Genomic DNA, 23,941 nt, shown 5'->3' with positions numbered 1-23,941 from the left:
AATTCTATTCCTTTACTTACATTTTTTTTTAAGGGGAGAAAAATCCTAGACCTATATGTGTTTGCATTTATACAGCAATTGATGATTTTATAAATGCCTGGGTGTGAAGTATGACTTGCATAGTAAAATAAAACTTAAAAGGTTCTATGGCTGTCCCTTCAGGCCAATTTGTGGGCTTCATCACTGACATTGTAGTAGCGAGAGATTCATACATCTTAACTCTCATATTGCTACTTCAGATCATGCTAAGTGGAATGTAACTCCAGGAATGACAACCAGAGAGCACTTTTTAAAACATTTTCCCAAACCAAGACTATAGCAGTTTTGCTCAAGGTGAAGGATTTTTTGCAATGAAACAAACGCCCACACGCACACCCCTCGCATCACACACACAGACTTAATAGCTTTAGCTAAATAAATCCTATAAAAGTTGTCCTTTGGAGTAAAATATACTTAAATATCCTAAACAAATGCTAAAGAAATCATACTTGTATTTTCTGGCAGTTATGACAGAAGCAAGAAGCTGTGGAACAATATTCAGGAGTCTTCTGAATAAATTCTAGATTGGAACTTATATTCAAGAGATTTTTCAAAAGCCTTAGCAAAAAACAAAATGATTTTCATAATTCTCTCTCTCTCTTTTTTTTTTTTTTTTTGAGACAGTCTTGCTTTCTCACCCAGGCTGGAGTGCAGTGGCACAATGTCAGCTCACTGAAACCTCAGCCTCCTGGGCTCAAGCAATTCTCATGCCTCAGCTTCCAGAGTAGCTGGGACTACAGGCATCTGCCACAATGTCTGGCTGGTCTCAAACTCCTGGGCTCATGCGATCTGCCCACCTCGGCCTCCCAAAGTGCTGCAATTACAGATGTGATTCATAATTCTCTTCTACACGGTGATTTCTTAGTCTCTGAAAAACAACATACCGTCCTAATTCTGTTCCCATTAAAGGACCACATTGGGATACATTTAATGTCACTGACTAGTCAAAATCAACAGCTCTCAAAACACTTGCTTTTAGAAAAAAATTTAAACTTTCTCCAAAAATGAAATTATCTGTTAGTATTGTTACTACCTGGTAAAAAAATTTATTAGTATCAAAAGGCAAATATTTGAGATTCCTCAATTCCAACAAATTGGGAAGGTGGGAGCCATGAATAGTTATATTAGTAATGGCATTACTAACACACAGACCCTAAGTAGAAGGAGAACGCTATCAAACACAGGAACACTAGGGCAAAGTTAAAATTTGTAGTTATTCAGTGGGTGCTCAGCTAAGGAAGGAGCTTCCTGATGTCTTTGCCCAGCGTTTCCTTCAGGTGTGAATTCAAGTTAGACAGACAGGAGTGGAAGACAACCTAGGAAGCAGGGTCAAGAGTTTTGGGGGAATCATCATAGGTTTCTCCAGGGAGCATGATTAAGTTAACCACAAATACAAGCTTGTCAGCCTAAAAGCAGCAGCATCTCCTCCTAAGTTAGTGAAGAAAGTAGTCAGAGCCAGAATAGGATGAAATGAGTTGCCTCGAATTAAACTGCCACGGCTCATTTTTAGTTGCAAAACATGTTGCTTGAAAAGATACCAAAGAAAGAGCATGAACACAGATGGTGAAGAGACTGTCATTTGTAGCATACTAGCAAAGGGAAAAAAATCACTTTCAAGTTTTAAGTCTTTAAAAATACTTTGTGTTCTGTCACACACATAAGATATGTAACAGTCAAATCACATGCAAAGGGCAGTTTTTTATTCATCTCCAGAACAAGATCTATGTTTATTAGTGATGGTGAACAGGACAAAATGAATATTCTAGCCATATTGCACTTATGGCCTCAAAGACTAACAGAATCATCCCAATCATCTGACAGATGTTTCTAAGAGCTGAAAATGATCATCTGAAATATGGTATTCCCCCAAATCAATAGCAATTCACATAAAAGTTTCACATACTCATGTTTGTGAACTTAATGGTCTCAAACTGAAATAAATATAGCATAGTGTCATCTAGTTTATCCACACCAACACCAGTTCTTGCCTTTGGACAGCTAATTTCTGCCAACCAGGAATTTAAAAAGAATCTAATATCACAACAGAATGCCTCTCCCTACTATCATATTTCCAGTGTAGGAAAACAGGGATAATTCCAAGTCACTGACATCAAAATATTCATGATAAGCAAATATTCATGTTGTATCCCACTACAATCAATGTAGATACATAAAATTCTGAGACGTGCTAGAAAATAAAGAATAAGCAGTATGAACAACAAAACAAAAGTAGACTTATGCACTAAAAAAACCTTTCCGATTTAGTGGAATTTTCCACCTGAGTCTATTCCATTAGCTCCATTCAAGGGTCAAGTTAGCAGTCCAAAAATGAGCAATCAAAGTGAACAAAGCACACAGTATAATATGCACAGATTAAGACTCTTTAAGGATTATAAAAATGTGGCTAGGGCACAGGAAAAAAAAGCAATATTTAAAGCCGGGTACATGTAGTTCTCAGGTGATTCAGTGATTTCCAACACCCCTTAGGCACTAGAGATATGCCAGTCCTCTCCTCTCATTTTACAGTGATATCAACAAAAGATTGGCAGTTATTTTCATCCCATATAAACCAGAAAAAAAGAAGCTTTTTACTTGGAGCACCATGAGATTAGACTTTTCTCATGTCCACCACACATAGGTACCTGGGGCTTTCACGTAAGCATGAAATGATTTTCAAGTAACCAATCGCTTTAATACTAGCAACTCTTAAAATACATGAACACCTCCACGATGGTGTTTTAGATAGATAAATTTACTCATAAAGAAGAAAGGATCAACTTGCCCGTCTCAGAAAGTTTAGCAAACACATGTTGCTCAGATACAATGTTTATGTATAGGTGTGTATGGGTACAAAACCCTTTGCAAAAAATCACAAAGAAGAAAAGCAGGAATATTTTAATAAACTGTACCTGAGTTTCTCTTCACATAAGCGAGAGAGAAACATCCCTAAAGCAAGGCCCATGTGGATTTGAACGGCTGGAGACTCATCAGCACTTGGTTTCCCAGGTAACCTGGCAGTCAGCATGTTCAGGATTTCCTCAACCTTCTCTTTGCAAGAGATAATGAAAACTGGCACAAGGAGAGACAAAGCCGTGGCGGCAGCAGAACGGGCAATGGCACTAGCTGTGTTTTCACCAGAATAGGACTTCTAGGACATGCCAAAGAAAGAAAACAGGGTTAGCCTTTTATTTACAACGTGAAGGAAGCACACCTATCACAAAAGCACTATAAAACCACACAAGCTTCTCTTAGATACACCCCGGCCGACACCCAAAATAATACATTTTTTAAAAATCCAAACATTTTTGTCTATAGATTATGTTTTCATTATTAATGAAACATTTTGCTACTAAATAATCAATTAATAATATCCTTTTAAATTTGAAAAACCAAATTACAAGTGTTTTCCTTTTAAAGGTTATAATTCCCTCACTATAAGGCTTGAAACAATTTCAGTGTTCCTAGAAGCCCACATGGGTATATATTAAAAAAAAAAAATTGAAGCTGTCTGAGCTTGGACAAACCAGCAAGTCACATTATAAATGTCCATAAAGCTAGGAGTTTTCCAGGAAAGAAAGGAAAAGGGAAGAAAAGAGTTTAACTTTAGTATGGAGAAACAAGTATAAATTTAGCACAGGGATCTATTGGCACATCTCCCAAAAATTTTTGGTGGGAACACTTCCCAGTAGATGGATTATTTCCTACAGGGGGTTAATTCCTTTTAATTAAAAAGGAAGTTGAAATCCTAAAAGCCTTTGGTTACAAAGCAATAACCAGCTATTCAAAATGAAATGGAGAGCTCTATATGCCCCTTCCTACATGTAATTATGGGAAAAGAAATGAATAACAGCCCTAATAAAATGACAGAGCAGCTGAATATGAACAGCTTCTATAAGAATCCCATGTTAGAGAGCTCTACCAGACATTATATATATTTATAAATATGTCTCAAGTGGGAAAGAAAGCCCGTTTATCATTCCTCACTATTATCCAATTTAAAATTTCAGACACACCATAAGGATGGTGTTGTCCCTTGCAAGCACATTAAAATGTGTTTTTAATTCTAGGCCCATTTGCTCTCTAAGCTTTGGTACTTTAAGGATAAAAATCAAACATACTAAGTTACACTTTAAATTAATATAGCACTATTTTAATGATAATGTTACTCAAAACGACCCAGATGGTAGCACACAGGAAATAAAGTGACTTTTAAAACACGGCTTTGAAAAGTATGGTAATACAAAATCTCACAAAGGTAAGAGGCAATCAGAGCTGACCAGTAAAGAGATTATTTTTATTGGTTTCCAAGAACTAAGCAGCATATGAGAAATTTCATACAGTGCCCTGCTGTGGTGAATATCTGAACTAGATAGTTATTACAAAGATCTCCACATAAGCATCTAAAGTTTTCATTCATCATTAAAGAAATAACAACACTTCTGATGAAAAGTAAATCATCATACAGCAATTAACTTTTTGAGCAAAACTTACCTTCTAATTTAATTCTACATCATCTCATAAGTCATTTTTTTTTTTTTAACCTTGACTATCGTTAAAAATCTAGCTCTAAACCCAAAGCGCCTGATGAATACATACCTGATCTTCCCAAGGGCAGGAGGACAGAGGCACACACAATATACAGAGAAGACCTTCGGCATTGAGGTTTTAGGCTAAATTCATGATCTTAGCAACAGTTCAGAATTTGTATTGTATTTTTATTAAAATCAACTATAATCCTCTGCCACTCAGCTGATTGTCCCATGATCATTATAATTCCCTAGGCAATGGATAGTAATAGGGTAGGACCAAAATAGTTCTACACAGATACAGAAATAAAGCATGTACTACCACCAATAAAAGGAAAAGGAAACCTAAACAAAAAAGTGTTTTCTCATTTTGCTTCAAATCTTAGAATGCAAGCATGAAGACAGAGGATGGGAAACAGGTGGCTTTTTTTTTTTTTAATGATCAACAACATTACTTTGTATTTACAGAGTATTTACAGTTTGCAAAACATTTTTACATAAAATATATTATTTGATCTTCACAGTCTTTTTAGACAGTTGGCAAAGCATTAATTTTTACTTTCATTTTGCAGATAAGAAAAATAAGAAATGATGAAGTAAGTGTCAACAGTCACAAAAACAAGAAGGGGGGAGCAAGGGCTACAATTACTGCAGATGATATTGTTCAATTCCTTCATTTTCTAAATAAGGACAAAAAGACTTAAAGAGGTTGAGTGAATTGCCCAAGGTCACACAACCTGAAATGAAAAAAAAAAACCATGTCTAGAAACTTGGAGTCCCCACATTTCAGACACCGTTTACTCTACTACAACTGTAGCTCTCAACCCTGACTACACATTAGAATAACTGAGAGAGCTCTCAAAATGCTGATGCCCAGAGTTTATCCATGAGCAATTAAATCAGCAGTGGGGACTATACATCAGTATTTTTTATATGTGTGTATATATATATATTTCACATATGTTATATATGCATATGTACATACATAATATTTAGACATTTTTTATAATTTATATATAATATTTCCATATTTTATATATATAATATTTCTTGTGTGTGTGTGTATTTAAAGTTCCCCAGGTGATTCTAACAAATAGCCAGGGATGAGAATCATTATACTATATAATGGATTTCTTTTTTTTTTTGAGATGGAGTTTTTCTCTTGTTGCCTAGGCTGCAGTGCAATGGTGCAATCTTGGCTCACCACAACCTCTGTCTCCCGGGTTCAAGTGATTCTCTTGCCTCAACCTCCCAAGTAGCTGGAATTACAGGCATGCGCCACCACGCCCAGCTAATTTTGTATTTTTAGTAGAGACGGGATTTCTCCATGTTAGTCAGGCTGGTCTCGAACTCCCAACCTCAGGTGATCCGCCCACCTCGGACTTCCAAAGTGCTGGGATTACAGGCATGAGCTACCGTGCCTGGCCTTTTATATAATGGATTTCATGTGAACAACTGATGTCCTAAGAGTCAACCCTTGAGTTTTCTGATCGTGTTTTATTTCTTGCACTTACATAATAAAACCAGGAGAGAAGCTGCCCTCTGGGTTGGTAATGGCTATCCACAATGACCAAGAGTGTATCAAGTACCATGGAAATCCACTCTTTCATTGAAAGGAAATTAGGTTGAACCTGCAGATGAATTAAAAACATGAAACGATTATGGAAAAAAGAAAACAAATCTAAAGATTATTTCTAAATCCAGGGTGCAACTCCCTTCTATATTAAACAATAAAGTGCTATCATCAAAAAGTAAACTTCATCTGCTTGGACTAGGAGCATGCACGTATGAGGTGTACAGGTAGTTGACAAATACACATTTTACCCTCACCTGTGCCCCAAAAGAAATAAGATTTACCTTTTATGAACAAGTTAGCAGAAGAGGATAGATGCTGCAAAACAGAACTATCCAAGAGCCCTTCAGAGCTCTCCTGTGTTGAGTGAATCATAGTGAAGATAATATGGAGGTTAAAAGGACAGATGTGCAAAAAACACAATTCAAAATTTCTCATTTCTATGACTTCTTATTTGACAAAGGAGGCAATAAACAGCCCACAAAAGTCTGATCAACATCCCTAGCATTTCTGGTGACTATTAACATTTAGTTGTCATTTCAAGCATCTTGACAACATTCACCCAACTCACTGAAAGATTAGGTAGAAAACATGAATCATCTTCAGTTTGAAAAAGAAGAGGAAAGAGAACACAAAACCAAAACAACAACAAAACCCCACTCATTAAAAATAAAACTTGGTTATTAAAGTCACTCATGACCATGGATGTCAAAAGCATTCATTAACTCACATGGTAACTGGAATTACTGTAATTCCTTGAATCAAACAAGGCTGTCACATCTTCAAATCTTTTGTTGGTGGTCATATGCAGGTTTGAATAATGTTTGAAAGTTTCAACTTTAATCAAATAATGAGGTCTTGAATTTGCATTGAGTAATAGCTAAAGGCAAGGTCATCATGAATAAAAGCAAAGCCCCATCTTTGGACTGTGTGGTTTCTCAATGTGTGTTGCAGTGTGTTGGTGTGGAGGAGAAAGTGAGAAAGGCTGGAACTCAAACTCTGAGCTAGACCCCTTTATTATTGGGGAAAATACTGTATAACTGGTAGTTTGACAAAAATAACACCAAAGTGAAGGGATCATAGAAAGGGGCATTGACTTTTTAGGTTGTAGATCTATGCAGCATGTTGCCTCTGTTAAAATATTCCATGGCTCTCTGAAAGACATGAAACATTTCCTCTCTATAAAATTTCCATCTTTCTTATTAGTAAGATTGTAAGTTTAAAATTAAATTTTCATAGGGTAATTAACTAATATCATTCATGCAATAATGCCTTGGCCTCATTTCCTTCCCTACATGTAATATATATCCATGGCTTTTGCCACACAGCACCAATTCTCTGTTTACTGGCAGCAGCACCCTTTGCAGAGTTCCGTCTTCCCCACTATTTGAAGGTTAAATGCTCAATCAAGCTAGCTGTCCTACACTATCCAAGGGGTAGGCCTAGGACCCAAGGGACTCTGAATTTTAAGTAAGTGATACAAGGACAATACATGACTGAAGTTGTTCTCGCCCACTGGAGGTGGTCTGCTTAGATGTTTCGTTAGTACCTGTTGCCTGGACTCCCCAACTTGCCTTGGTTCTTGTTTTTCCCAAAACTCAGTTTTTAAGCTTTGCCTTCAATTCCATGGGCTTCTAGATTCCATATACTTCCTGTTCCTTTTTTGTTTAAATGAGTCATCAGAGTTGGTTGTTTTTAGTGTACCACCAAAAAAACCCACAACAAAAATAGAATACAGTTAGCCCATAAGATACTCCTTGAGGACAGAGAGAGACTGAATAGTTTTGAATGGTTATTATTAATGAGAGCTTAGTATCTATGAGCTATTGTGCTTCACATATATTAATTCATTTAATCCTTCCAATAATCCTATCTGGTAAGTCTTGTTATCCCTTCATTTTACAGATGGGGAAATAGGTTCTGAAAGAGGAAATTGCTACAAATAGGCCATAGAGGTAGTAAGTGGAGGTAATAGGATCTAAATATAGGACTTTCCTATTCCAAAGCCAATATTTTTTAACAACTCAGTTATGTCATCTCTATATGATGATGGCAACCAGATAATGAGACTTAAAACAAGAATAAATTCATGCCTTTTTATTTAGACAGATACGAATTATCCAAGAAAGTACACTGGAAATGAACAGTGGCCAGCTCACCACATGTTTAATTAAGAAATAACTGCCTTGCAAAAATGAATAGGCACTTTGTCATTGACATCTACAATTAAAATGCAAAGTACATTTTTTTCACTCAAACACTGCTTATTTATCATTTTGACAGCATTGTTCACTTTCAGTAAGCCTAGTTAACCTTGTAAGACTGGTTACCACTGATGTAATCACAAAAAGATAACCCCTACGGCATAACATTGGCACCTTCAAATAGATATGACCACTTAACTGTGATGGAGAAAGGAAAACAGAAAAGCAGCAAAGTTAGGAAGACACTAAGGCTCACAGTATAAAGGCCCATGAAGTACCATAACTTGGTGCCATAATCACAGAATCTAACCTTGTAAGTCCAGGGCCAGGCTACTTAAAGCCAGGCTTAAAAAGACATAACCAAAGCCCAATTGTTTAAATTACCCCAACTAACCTCCAGGAGCCCGTCAGAGTCTGAGGAGAGGCTGGCTTCATGTCTAGACACGATGACAGCAAGGCTGCTTAGAGCTAACAGCGCATTGCCTTTCACTACCGGACTCTCCCTGTTCAAAAGGAAAAAAAAATCAACAGAGAACTTTGGTATTAACCAGGAGAAGAGAAAGAGCGAATACAGGAGGGTAGATGAAGTCAAAAAGCAACTTGTATTCATTCCTTCACAGAGTCTTGTAAATGCAGGTCTGTTTGTTCCCTGAGGCCAACAGTTTCTTTCCTTCCTTCTGACTCTAGAGCTGATTCTGAACTCTTATCAATGTAGTATGGGTCATTATGCCTTTTTATAACTTAAAAATCCAAGCTTAGTAAGTTGTTTCTTCCTAAATTTTTATTTCATCATTTAACATTACATTTCCTAGGCTCTCTTCTGTGTCATTTTTGGCCTATTTAAAATTATTGATTTGTTCTAAAAACATAACTAAGACAGTTATGTCAATAAGCCCAGCCGAATAGAATGGTCTTTGGCTTTTCTGAAGCACTGGTACGTTGAATTGGCTTCTAGCAAACCACTTCAGACTGCACACCTTACAATTTGACACACGGCAGCTTTTCTCACTCATTATTATCCTCTCTTTCTTTCTCTTAATATGGCAAAGCTATCAACCTGAAAGTCAGTTTGAAATATAATTTGGAGACCCCAGATAAAATGCAAAGGAAAAAGGGCTGTTTTTAGACTATTTGGTCTGAAAGTTGCCTTTTTATATCATCTAAATGGTAGCCTTCTAATATTAGCAATAAACTCTTATGTTTGACTTCGGAATTTAACATAAAAACCTGAACCTTTTTAATATACTTACCATTGGAAAATGTACATTTAATATTATTCCATAATTAGCTGATCCTATAAAGTCCCCTATGGGACACCAATGAGATGCTCTAGGTTTGCCAATTCTGTTATAACAGAACTCCAGCAGTAAGAGCACCCATACCATCAGATCGTTCAGTTCTCAGTCCTATGATGTGGTTTCCCATAAATACAGACAATGTTCCCTAAAATTTGGACTTGAAACTTGAATCTGAATTCAGTGCATGATCCAAGAACCACTTCCTGCTTACCTCAGGGCAGGACTACAACAGATGTGAGGGATAAGGAAGATTTTCAACTCTGCTCCCTTAATGAGCCTAGTACCTCCAGTCTCAAGCCATAGTCTCAATTGAACACTGAGTCAGTGGGTATTAAATTGTTGGTGCACACATGTTTTCTTGCATTTCTGCTTCCGTTTGGTAAGAATGGGACTCAGGACTTGCCATTAACAAATCCTTCCATCTACCTATTCACTCATCCCTCCTTCCCCCTCTCAGTCCCACTTTAGAGTGGGTAAGCTCTGTGAAGGCTTGAAGTCTTGATCATTTTGTTCACTCCCCTCCACCTCAATTTATTCCTCCATGAGGCCTGTCAAAAGTTAGTAAGACATCAACATTTATAATGGGGAGGGTTGGAGGAGAAAATGGGAAGGAAGCCTTGAGGTCTAAGCAGATGGATCCAAACTGGGTTTTGCTAGAGTACTGCAAAGAGAATTACTGAGCACTCATATAGCTAATAAGAAAACACAAGGAAACAAGGTGGGATTTGGTCACTCCTAGGTGCACTAGCCATAAAATCATTTAATAAAAACGAAATTAAATATTTTATTTCTAATAGTATCTCTTCCTTGTAACAGAATATCCTGAGGCCTTTCCTACTGCAAAATGGTCATGAATCCCTAAAGCTGAATTTTAAAAATAGTTTTAAATTCTGAGTGATCTGAGAATTAGAGTCCCAGTTTTATTATCCTGCAGAAAACATGAGGTCATTAGAATCTGGGTATCAAATGTCATAAAACAAATATATTAGACAACATAACATAAAAAGTTATTTTTAACCCCAAAATTCTGAAAGAGAAATTAGCCTCAGTTTTAAAACAGTACCAAAAACTATTTTATTTCAAATCCTTCACTAGTCTTGACATACCTGAGCATGTATTGTTCTTAAGTAATGGATAAAAATTTATTTAAAACCACTAGTAATAAGATCTTTGGTTGCAGAATGAACCGATATTTGGACAATAATCTTTGAATTAAAAACCTAGTCCACTCTACACAGTGCAGCCCTAGGCCAAGTTACACATTTCACAAAGGTACCATGACTAACTTTTCGCATTCCCTTCATGCCTGCCACAATGACTTATGGATAGAAGGTACTCAATACATACTTAGTGAAATGAATTCAAGGAGGAGCTGGCGAGGTGGGAATCTACAACTGGTTCAGTAAAAACTCATCACCTTGTTGCTCAAATAACTATCCCCTAACAGTCAAATGGCAGCAACTAATTTGCATAATAACATGTCAGCATCCATACAGTATTTATCTAGGCAACACCACTGACATTTTAATTAAATTGTCCTTTAAAACAAAATGATGTTATTAATCTAATTAAAAAGCACAAGGAAGGATGAGTTACACTGATGTTTTCTTATAGACAAAGTATTACATTACATATTAGTAAAGTGACTCAATACTTTAGGGATTTTTATCTTCAGGTTTAAATCTGTTTAATAAATAATAATGGAAATAAATTTACATCAATCATCAGGTTTTATACATGTTCTGATTCTCCCTTACCCCATCCCTGAAGCTTTAAAAATGTTATTAAATGAACAAACCAGGATCTTCCCATGATTGGTATTTTACTTTTTGCATTTAACTTCTAGCTCTGAACAAAACAAGCCCTATCCTGACCCAAATCAGCCTGTGGCAGCCGCAGCTAAGGATAGGGAAGCTAAGCTGGCAATGGGCAGTGGTGAAGACCTCACAGGGTTGGAGGAAGCCAGTGGGAAGAAGATGACAGGGTGACAGAATGATTTTTCCCCCTGCTCTATCACTAATCTCTCAGCCTCCAGACCTGAAATATCTCTTATTCACTTGCTGCCATTCCTAGTATTGTCAAGATTGCTTTATTAAAATAAGGTCTATAAGATACTTTGTAAGTTTTGATGAGAAGGCAATGCCATGAGAATATGAATCATTTTTACTCATGTGAACACACTTTCTTTAGGTACTAGTCAAGAAGTGATGCTTCATGAATCTGAAGATCACAATCACCCTAGAATACAATTTTAGAATGGAAAATTGCAATAGCTACTAGACAGGAGAAATTATAATGTGCTTTAGGAGAAAGTTAGTAGTTTCTTCTGCATTCAAGCTTTTTGCTGCAAAGGTCAAAGCACTGCTTTTAATAGGATATACGTAGACTACCTAAGAGAACAAACTATGACAGGTAAAGGTCAAAGACAGCCTGCATTCTCATCCCAGTATCCCCTCCCCCTCTGATATGCAACTGTGCCCTCTCCCACTGTGTCTGCAATTCACCAAACGGGGAAAAAAAGACATAAATGAGTCTCTATCTAAGCTCTCTGTATTTCAGTTTTCATTTTATCAACAGGTATTTCCCAGTGCCTTCCATAGGACTGAGTCGGGGAGGATTATCACTTCTATTTATCTTTATCCAGAAGACATGAGACTGATTAGTGATAATCTGCTGAGATCAGACTTCACAGTTAAGTGTCTGTTTAAGAAATTACTGATAGAAAGCTAACTCTAAGGTAGATCATTTTTTGTTTTAAGGCAAAATCTATTTAGCTACAGAAGGTTTTATGACATGAAAAGGATAAACTATACTACAATTAAAAATTTCTAGATGATATGGACTTTCAATACACATGAAATTCTCCAGGTCAAAGGTATATCTATGTTAGCTGAAGGCGAAAAAGAAAGGAGTCAAACAGAAATGGCAGCAGTTAAAGGAGATGGTGGAAGGGAGGAGTGTAACTGGCATGTAACTTACTGCCAGGAACAACTAGTCAACTTATTAGTTAACAAAGGAACCTGAAGAGATTGTTCAAGCAAGTTCTGGGTATTTCTTAGTGAGAGCTGGCTTAAGATAAATAAAAATCATCAAGGCAGTGACAATCAAGTAATTTTTGTTAAGACACCATAAGCATATGACTAAAACTGCTTTTTTAATGGGCCTTGGCATTAGTTTTTAGTATTTAAAAATTCAAGTTTTAGATATGCTGAACCCAATAACACCAATGGAACAAAAGGAAGTACTACCAACATAACTCATATTAGCAAGGATTTTTTTTTTTATCCCCTTGAACTAAATTACAATCCTTTAAGTCTACGCCAAAGCACATGTCATCTGTTAGGTATATAGCAGGGGCTCAACTTCAGTGACTCCTGATGTAAAAGTTATATGTTAGTACCAATCCCTCTGTATTTTCACAAAAAGACATGTAGTAAGAATTCACCTACTATAAGAAAGGGTAAAGATTAATTTTTTTGAACAATAATTGAAGAGTACTTTAAAATCCTTTGACATGCCCTAAAAGGAGAAAATGTATGTACCATGTACCTGCCAGGAAAAAGTATTTATAAAAAATGTTTGATAAAAGACTAAATGGATCTTACTTTGCAGCTGCCTTGGTGATCTCATCAGTCAGTATGTCTCTAACCCTGCAATAAAGATGGAAAATAAATAAGAGTTTATGGTAGAACAAGAAATCATTCCTTTCTCTTTTTCATCAATTAATAAGAACATCCAGCAATGGCTCCAGATCTTAAAACTATATTAGAATTTCAGTGTAAGGTGAAAGAACTGTAATAAGGGCTCTGTTTCAAAGACAGCTTCATTTTCCTGTTCATGAGGTCACTGAGTTGAGGCAAGGAGGAGGTGAATGTGTAACTGAGAGGGGATATACGACAGCACTGTAACAGTATTATCTCAGATGGAGTGGTGCGTATACAAGGGTCCATTATATTAGTCTCTACAATGAACTGAATGTTTGCATACCCCACCAAATTCACATGTTGAAATCCTAATCCCCAATGTGGTGGCATTTTGAAGCCCAAATGGACTAAGACAGCCTCTCTTTTTTACCTGAGAGCTCACCAAAACATCAATTTACAATTTCCAAATTGTATATATGAAATGGTTGCTATGTGTTTATAGAAAATGCAATTTCAAACTTTGGTTATATAGTCACAGGAAAGCCAAAAGAAAATAATTATGCTTGTGGGTTAGAAAGAAGGTATGTACAATTCAAATATTTACAGAACCTAATTTTTTAAATCAACATAGAATTTTCAAGATAAAGTAAAAAATAACCACTTGTTGTCAAATTTACTTTTTTAAAAGGATTGTTTTCAATATAAACATTGAATTTTATAAATTAAAGGTTTCATAAATACTATTAAAGTTATTGCATTTAAATATAAATTATATTGACATTCATAAATACTTACATTTGATATATAATAAAATCTTAGCTATTCAGCACTCTGAGTCACTCTTAAGAGGCAAGTTTTTCAGACAGGTGCAATACCTCCTATAGATCTCAATCTTTTATTTTTCAAAAGCATTTGACTGTAAATTTCTCTAAAATGTACTGTCTCGTTTCTGTGTTCCTAAATGGAATATAGTCCATTCAACGTAGTATTTCACTGGTCAATGTGGGATATTTACAAATGATGACCTCTGTATACTTACATTTAAGGTCAAACCTTCCACTTGTGCACTAAAGCTACTTCTCTACTCCCTCCTCTCTGCTGCATCACACATTTTTCCATCTCTACTTGTATTATTTCCCTTAGCATGTGAACCTACTGTAGTATCCACCCTCTAAAAGAAGAAAGAAGAACAAGCCCACCAGCTATTGCCCCATTTCTTAGTCTGTTATACATCAAAACTCCTATAAAAGATTATCTATACTTGATGACCCTAGTTATCTCCTTCCACTCTCTCTAGATCCTGGCTTTTGTCTCAATAACTCTTACCAAAACATCTCCCGTCATGATCACCAATTATTTTCAAGAGACTGAATCTAATGCTCAATTCTTGGTCCCTATCTTCTGCAGCCTAACAGCAGCATTTGACACAGTTGGTTGTTCCTGTCTTAGAACGCCTTCTTTCCTTGGCTTTTAAGATTTTACTCTCTTTTGTTTCTTTTTCTACATCACTGATAACTAATTTTCCATCTGCTTTATTGGTTCCCTCTTCATCTTCCCCACCTTTAAATATAGAACCAGGGCTCAATCTTTTGAAATCTTCTCTTTCTGTATTCACTCCCTAAGTGACCTTACCCAGCATCATGATTTTAAATGCCATCAATATGCTGATGTTTTCTAAATTCACCTCTCTAGCCCTGAGCTCTCCCTGGAACTACAGACTAGTCAACAACCTGCTTGCTATCTCTAATTGGAGGCTAATGAGGCATCTCAGGCCTAAGTCCAAAATCTGATTCCTACTCTACGCAGACTTGCTTTTCTCTAGTCTTCCTTGTCTTAAATGGAAATGCCATACTTTTGTTTAGAGTTAAAATCTTGGGGTATCTTTGATTGATCCCTTTCTTTCCCATCCTTTATTTCAAGTATTAGCATTTATATCATATGGTATCTGCTTAAAATGATTCAAAATCAATTTACTTTTCCACAATAACATCGTAGTCTAAAACACTATTATCTCTTGCCTAATTTATTGCAACAGACTCCTAACCATGCCCCGCAGGGTGTATTTTCAACGTAACAGCTAGAGTGGTCCTTTTAAACCATGAGTCAAATTCTATGATTAAGATCTGCCAATGTTTCTCCATCTCACTCACAAAGTCCTCTTTGTGCTGACAAAGACTCTCCACCTTGCAATCTCCTGAACTTCTCTACTCTTACATCTACTACTTCCATCCTTGCTCTCTCCATGCCACACAGGCTTTGCCAGGTACACTCCCAGGGCCTATGATGAATTCACTGTTTCCTCTTCCTAGAATGCTCTTCCGCATATAGCTTGGCTCACTCCACCACTTCTTTCAGGTCTCATTCAAATGCCACATTATTAAAAAGACTCTGAACACCCTACAGAAAATGGTAATGCCACCCCCCAACCTCCCTCAAGCCTCATTCACTCTCTATTCCCTTTATCATACTTTGTTTTTCCTCCACGAATCAACTTCTATCATATTCCATTTGTTTATTTGCTTATTATAGGTTTCCATCTACTCAAGTATAAGCTTTGGAAGGACAAAGAAGGGGCTTTATTCACTACTGTTCCTCTGTGCTTAGAACAGTGCCTGGCACATGACAGACACTCAATAAATATTTTTGAAATAATAAATCAAGTGACGACTTTACTTAGATTTGGGATTGTGTTCCAATTAAGTGAGGATGATGAAGAGCTCACTTCAAGGTAGCTTATTAGTCACTGCAGGTTTAACTAAATCTTTCTTTCTTTCTTTTTTTTTTTTAATAAAGACAGGGTTTTGCCATGTTGCCCAAGTTGGCCTTGAATTCCTGGGTTCAAATGATCCACCTGCCTTGGCCTTACAAAATGCTGGGACTACAGGCGTAAACCACCACACCCAGCCTATATCATTCTTAAGAAACTTCTAGGGACCTGTCTCCTTTATACCCATATATACACAGCTCATGAGTTTCACCAGCAATATGTATCGATAGGTCTTTCTATATATTTTAAAGAACTTAGCAAATATACTACTTCACCAATTATCACTTTCAGATGATTAAATTAAAAATAAATGCAAAAGGTATAAGCAAATAGGATGCAAAACTCTCTAATCCTAAATCCAATATCATAATGTTTAAACTTCATTGCCGTTTTTTTTACAAATCTAGAAAATATGGCTTAGAATACAATTAATCAAACACACACACACAGTTTCTGCTTTTCTACATGAGCTAATTGTCAATAAATGAAAACCTATAATTAAATAACCGTTGGACAGATTTTCAGATTAAAGCAACCTGTGGTTGTAGGCAAAGCTATTTGGGCACTTTACTTACATTTAGGCTGGTGAAACACAAATATGAAAGGGTATTCTTCTCAACCCATGTAACAATTTAAGTTGCTTTTATGAACCAGTACTAATATATTTCTAGATAATATAGTGGGAATTCCCGAGGAAATGTCTGCCAAAGAAATTAAAGCCATGACGTGGTAAAGTTGCTCCTAATAATTATGTCTTGGGGAAGAGGGCAGGAGAAGAGGGGAGAAGTAATCCTTGACTACATGTGAGGTAGGAAAGCAATGAACAGAGTGGGAAAAACAGAATTTTTCATTCAAAAGCATATAAAATAATCAGTTACAGGTGGAAAAGGGAAAAAGCAAACTGTTTCCACATTGTTTTAGAATGTGTGTGTGTGTGCGTGTGCGTGTGCGTGTGTGTATGTATAATTTATAAATAAAGCTCTCCATCTTCTGTCTAGGGAATACATCTATCAGCTCTTCTGTCATTTCCCCTTCAGGCTCATATAGAAGTTAAACCTGCTAATCTTAAAGCCTTTAAAGTAGTTACCTTTCCCCTCATAGCTCACTTCCCATGACAAATAACGGGCAGCTGAACACGAACCCTTACCAGAGCCAGGCTGTGCTCTTTTTGTACTGCACCTCCTCAGGTTCTTCTTTTCCATGTTTTAACTGCAACTCCAGCTCTCCTAGTCTTCCCTGCAAAAATCACAGCATAAATCAGCATGCAAACTCGATGGCTGAAGTGATTTTAAAATTTCTTTGGAAAACACAGATATATCATTTCCCATTTGGCCTTAAGTGTTCAGGATAGGATATTAGATTATGAAAAAGAATGTGTGAGGAGAAATCATCACATCAATGCTCAGGTATTTCTACATTCATCAAAGAGGTAAAATCCTAGAGAAGGTGTATGTTTGGCAAATTTAGTGCAGAGAATTTCATTTTGGGATACTTACTGAATCAAATTTGAATTTCAGAGGCCCCATTTAAAAAATCTCCTACATGCTAGTGATCTGCCTTTGTTAGCAACTGATAATTTTAGCTAACACCAAAATATACCAAGATTGAGGGACATACACCAGTATTACAACAGAAAAGGAGAAAACAAGCTAGATAAAGCATGTAACACTTAAGATTCAGGTAAGATACAACATAAGTTATTCTCCAACAGCTCCACATCACAATTCTATTTCTTGAGTGAACTTATAAAAATAGATACCATAATTCCCAAATTCTACCATGTGAAAAAAAATATTGCTAACATTGTTCAAGTCCAAGGCCTTTAAATATGTATTATCTTTTCCAGTTTTTTACTCAGAATTATTTTAATCAGATGCTTCCCCCTCTACTCCGTCATCAATTACATTATCTAAATGTGATTAAAATATTGATTTGTTGGTGGGCCCTAACTTGGACAAGAATTCAGCAGTGTAATGCCCAACCATTACCAGAAGTAGATGTGCCAGTTTACATCTCACAAGCAGTAAACAAGAGTTCTGGTTACTTCATATTCTCACCAGCATTCAGAACCGTCAGGCTTTTAATTTTTACCATTTTGGTGGACATGAAATGGTCTTCACTGTGGTTTTAATGTTATTTCATTATTCACTAGTGAGATTGTGTATCTTTTCACATCTTACTTAACTATCAGGATTTTTCTATTCTGTCCATTTTTCTATTAGCTGTCTTTTTCTTATTGATTTTAGAGTTCTAAGATACAGTCTATAGAAGAAAAGTATATATCTCTCCATACTTAGAAAAGTGATACACATTGAAGAGTTAAGGACATAGGCTCAGAATGCCTTGGCCTAATGCCATTTACACTTACTGGCTGTGTAAACTCAGACAAGTTACTTCACTTCTCTAAGCTTCAGTTCCCTCATTTGTAAAATGTGGCCAACAAATATCTCATGGTATTAAAGCATGACATTAAATAATGTAAAAAAGTGCCTATTTAGCATAGTGCCTGATAACAAATAATAGCTACCGTTATTAGATTTGTTGTCAATGACCAAAGATCTCTTACCCCCTCTTATTTTCGTACAAAACCATCTTTCATGAATTTATCTAAATATCTCCTGAAATAATCCATATTTTTACCTGTATAATCTCATGGAGTAAGAGGTTCCCAAAAATGTAATATCCAGACTGTAAAGTTATATGTCCTAGTACTTCTCACAGTTACTCACCCTGTGAGGTCAAAGAGTATTTATCAATTTACAGAGTTTGTGTATTTAGCATAATTCCCAACTCACCATACCCTGGGGCTCGCCAGTTCAGGCACTCTGAGATGTAACACGGACACTCTATTCACATCCTTCATAGTTTGTTTGCTTCAATCATATCCACCCTCATTCTCCATACTTTCAAAGATAGAATTCTGGCCCTTTCATTCTCCTGTTTGTTTCTTGGAAACTAGCAAGATATTAATATTGGTCTCCCAGGAGTCCAGGCAAAACAAAGTATAAAACAATTTTTATTGCCTGTCTCAGTTATGCTTCTTAAATTATGCCTCCTTACTCCTAAAACATTTCCTATAATGCTTTTCCAAAAAAGGCAAGGAACAAGAAATTAAAAGGTTAAAATTTGTTTAAAAATAAACAAAACACAAGAAAACTAGAATACACGCACCTTCTTAAGAAAGCCTACCATTTTAATCTTCCCTGCAGTCACAAACCAGCACAACTGTGACTAAGTCGTTTTCATGTTTATTCTTTCTCTGAGTCTGTTCTTTTCTATCCCCTTTTCTGGAATGTCTCCCTCATTAATCCCTGCCAGCCAATCTATGTTGGGCTATTTACTCAGATCCATGTTGCCTTCCAATTCTTGACTTACTGGTAATAGAGAGATCCAGCAGCATTCATCTCAGTCATCTCTGCTTTTCTGATTAACATTTTTGAGAAAAACTTATTGGGAGCAAAATGGCTACAGTGATCACCTGAATTGAGGTTTTTTTGGATTGCCTGTAGATTCCAATGATTAATCTAGCTATCCCCTCTGATGTTTAATCTTTAGCCTATACCATAAGAACTTGTTGATTATAGTAAGCAATTTCACCTAGCTTCCTATACATTTAAAACAAAACAAACATACACACACACAAAAGGAAAAAAAGTATAAATTGTCATAGAGTAACTTATTAGAAGCTGCAGTTCCTGATCTGGGCTCTGATTTCAGATTATTTGGCAACTAGATGGCCAATTCAGGAAAAAACATCTACAGTTAATTTGCTTTCATACCTCTCTCCTGTTTGAGATCATATTTACAATTCCAAAGAGCCCTTTTCACAAAGGCTGGAGACCTTAACCTCCACAGCATCCCAGAAGGGTAACAAGATAAAGACTGCAGAGGGCTCCTAACTAAAATGGCCTCTATACTGCCAGTCAGCTTCTATCTGCTTTTTTCATCTTAATGGGAAGAAATCTACCTCTCCATGTCAACCACTTTGATATGCTTATAGTTAAAAACCCCAGGTTCCTATGGAAAAATTAGGTAAGGCTTGAAGCAGACATCTAAGCAGAAGCTACAAGTAGTGTTCAGATCTCAGACTTACATCCTAATTAGCCTCCAGGAAGTAATGGAGAATGTACCTTTTAGTGTGTTTCCTAGGCTTAATTGAATAAAACATCGCTCCTCGAAATGATCCTCTAGTTTAATGCTAAAAAATGTGTCTAGCACCAGATGGAAGTAACTGTAATTCCTGTACAGAAAAAGTGTCTTCTAGGACAGAAATTCTTGATATAGACAAGGAGCCTGGCAGTTGCTCCAATTATTCTAAGATACCATAAACTCTATTTAAGTGTGTGGACTCATTTAAAAAACTTGTTTAAGCGTAAATGCATCAGTGTACTTTCAAGTAATAGTGATAGCCTAAAACACACTGCTGTACTTTTAAATAATACTGCAAATCTTATTTTAATCCATCCTTTCACTTTCTCTGCTTTTGTCACCAATTCTCAATGGAACTGGACTTACTAGAAATCCAAAGTAAAGGGATTTTAAATGATAAATAAAGATACCAACCATCACCTTAATAGCAGAATAACTGACCTGCATTGCTAAAAATCATGAAAAATCTACAGGTTTTTCATAGATCAAATAGCTCTGCCCTTTAAAACATTAAACAAATTTGCGTTATTTATTATAACAATTAATGACAGTGTTAGGGAAAATACATGGCACAGTGGAAAAGGCTAAGGCTCTGGAGTCAGACAAATCCAGGTTAAGTTTCTGTATTTTCATGTAGTGCCTGTTGGGTTCCTGAACTGTTTGCTTTGCTTTCCTAGCTAACCCTGCTTCCCCACCTATAATCCCATTATACATGGGGTTAATAACATCCACTTCAAAGGGTTTCTGTACAGATTAATTGAAATAATATATGTTAAGTATTGGACATACACTAGTTACTCAACAAACCATAGCTCTTATTAAAAAAAAATCATGGCTTTTTTTTAATCAATTGCAAGTCATCTGCAGAAGTATACTATAATCCTATTCAATTTAGCCTTTCTTACACTAAGAGCTAAATAGAATTCTCAGTTCATTCTGCAGGAGGAGGAGCTCTTCATCCCTTTCTCCAGGTGCCCATAGCATTTTGAACATCCTTTATTAATGCAGCAAAGATACTGTACTGGAATTGCTATTGGGCATGTTAGCCTCCCCCAATGGACTGGGAGCTCATTGTGAGGAAAGAGTGCCCTCGGTATCCCACACACCCAGCATGGGACCTCCCCAATAAAACATGTTCCATAAATGTTTGGTGAAGAAAAAACTCAACATTACTTGGGGAAAAATGAATGTGAAAAAAAGTGCATACTCTGACTTGCATTCTCATGCTTCCTGACTAAAAACTGTAATTGGCTGTTAAAGAAATATAGAGACGTGAGTCATTCATTCATTCACTCATGCATTTATCCAAAACATGCTGGGTGCCCAGATGCTGCTGAAGATAAAAATTGAGTAAGGAAACAATAAGCAAAAGAAAACGATGATTCCAAAGGAACATCTTTAAAATGCAGATTACAGTACATTTAGGGGATCTTCTAAAACCGTTTGCTCAAAGTTTGGCTGGTAGACTATGTGGATTTAAATCACCTGGCAGCTTGTAGAACATGGAGATTCCTGGTCCCCTACTCACTTCTAATGAATCAGAATCACTGAAGATACATTAGTGTTTTACGAGTTCTAGGATCCATAAGATGGGTTGCAAAAAGGTTTTGAGATTAGAACACCATTGCCCAGACAGCCATTCCTCTCAACCTCTCCTATGCCCCCCTCACTCCCTCACCTCATTTTATAGGAGAGCTGTTATCTCTAACCACAATACCGCACTTCTAACCCTCCATGGAAATCTTATTCTGGGACATAAATTACTTAAGTAGCATCGGATTTTTCCTATTATCCTTAATAATCAATTTTAAGCTAGGAAAAACAATTAAGCTAGTTGTTTTCTTATATTGTTAACTGTATATTCCCCAACTGATTAAAAATTATTTCTAATTTTAAAAATTAACAAACTATAACTTATAATATTATTGGATCAAATAAACTCAAATTGAGTATATCTCATTCATTTAATGAGCAACTAGTATGTCTAGACACTTAGGTCAGGGCCAGAGACAACAGACCTCCTGCCCTTAGGAGCATAGAGACAACTGGAGGTCCTCGCCAAATAACTAATATGATAAGAGCTTCAAAAGGGGAAGCTCAGATACTAAGCAAGTACACAAGAAGGGCATATAATCCAGCGGGGAGAGAAGTAAGGCACACAGTGCCTGACCAGATAAATTGATCTAGAGAACAAGTAGAAATTAGGTAGGTAAAGAACAAGTAGAAATTAGGTGGGTAAAGAAGGAATGGCAGGGTCAGAGACAGAAAGAATAGTGTGTGTAAAAGCTAAGAGGTTAGGAAAGACATACTGAGTTTAGGAAAACAAAGAAATTTAACAAGACTGAAACATAAAAATCTGGGGGAAGGTTTAAGAGATCAGGCTGGAGATGTAAGCAAGTCCAGCTTGAGGAAGCACTGCTATAATGGAAGACGATGAGCTCAGTTTGGGATGCACTCAAATCAGGTGCTGTGGGGCAGCCAAGCGAGGATGTCCAGAAGGCAGCAGGATGGAGGAGAGTGACACTCAGGAGGGAGTTCTGGATGGGAGACACGGATTTGGGGGGCATCGATGTTTAATTTTAACTGCAGCAATGCAATATATATATATATATATATGTCTCACATTCTTTTATGAGCAAAAACAACCATTACATTTTTGGTAGTGCTGTTTTTCCAACTGCTTTTATATTAAATACACATTTGCAGTAAAACGTGAGATGAGACATTTCACCAAAGCAAATCTATCCTGTGGTTTCATTACCTGTAAAATGGCATGATAAGCTCGACTCATGTATGCAAGCCAGGCCTGTGGAAGGAAAATCGCACGGTGCCACTCTGAAAGCTGGATATGAACCTGTGGGAAAAATGTAACACAGCATGTTAGACTACACAGTATTAAAACAGAATAAAATTATAACTGTATCATCAGTTCTTTCTTTTCCTTAAGTGGTTTAGATTCTGAAAACAAACCAAATCAGTCTAGGATCAGAACCACAAATAATATCTTTTGGATATTCCTAAGGAGAAGAGTTTAGAGTCTTGTGAAGACAAAATAAAGTAAGCCTAGAATTTTGTAAATCAAAGCAAATAAAATCCTACAATAATAACAAGTTAAAATGTACATGTAATACAAATCTACCCTTGAAAATTAGGGGGAAACTCTAATTTCAAGGCATCTTGCCAATGTCAGGAAACTAGGCATTGTCTAACAAATCCCCCTGGTAATTTTAAATAAAAATAAATATTGCTCATATCCTGGATTTCCAATATGACCATTCTGAAGTAATAAACTTATATTGCCAACAGAAATATCATGTTGTATAGAAACCACAGTGGTAAGAGCATGCAAATGAGTACTGCACACAGCAATTGTGCATACCACTAGATAAATGGCCTTTAATCAGTGTGGGTAAACAAGAGAAAAATTATATATGCCAACATGGAAACCCTGTTTCTCAATAGAAGCCTAGACAAAACATCTGGTTTTCATAGTCATTTCTGTTTCTACCTATTAGTACATGGCTCTCTTGCAACAAATCTTCCCAAGGTCTGCTTCTGTTAAAGAAAGATCAATCAAGAAAAACAGTCACAGTGCATCACATTTCAAGATTTCTGTAACACATCAAAAGTCAAACAACTAAAACTTTAGTCTGTGTCCTACAGACGAGAGAGAGAGAGAGAGAGAGAGAGAACAAATCTGTACGTAATTACACCAGAATCATGATAACTACTGTTTAAGGA

At 36.4% G+C, this 23,941-nt stretch overlaps 1 protein-coding gene across 6 annotated transcripts in view; it reads right to left on the bottom strand.

Annotated features, from left to right (window-relative positions):
- Positions 1 to 23,941, bottom strand: part of FOCAD (focadhesin) — a 327,680-nt gene that overhangs the window by 69,634 nt on the left and 234,105 nt on the right. For all 6 annotated transcript variants that reach the window (XM_030919606.1, XM_030919604.1, XM_030919601.1 and 3 more), the window contains 6 exons: positions 22,962 to 23,054; positions 17,199 to 17,287; positions 13,246 to 13,290; positions 8,737 to 8,845; positions 6,080 to 6,196; positions 2,949 to 3,187 (listed from right to left, as the gene is read on the bottom strand). In XM_030919606.1, the coding sequence (XP_030775466.1) occupies positions 2,949 to 3,187; positions 6,080 to 6,196; positions 8,737 to 8,845; positions 13,246 to 13,290; positions 17,199 to 17,287; positions 22,962 to 23,054 (692 nt within the window). The remainder of the gene's footprint in view (positions 1 to 2,948; positions 3,188 to 6,079; positions 6,197 to 8,736; positions 8,846 to 13,245; positions 13,291 to 17,198; positions 17,288 to 22,961; positions 23,055 to 23,941) is intronic.

The sequence above is a fragment of the Rhinopithecus roxellana genome, chromosome 16, assembly GCF_007565055.1.
Source record: "Rhinopithecus roxellana isolate Shanxi Qingling chromosome 16, ASM756505v1, whole genome shotgun sequence".
NCBI lineage: Eukaryota > Metazoa > Chordata > Mammalia > Primates > Cercopithecidae > Rhinopithecus > Rhinopithecus roxellana.
Note: the sequence above shows the minus strand (reverse complement) of the source record. Positions and strands in the feature narration are given on the sequence as shown.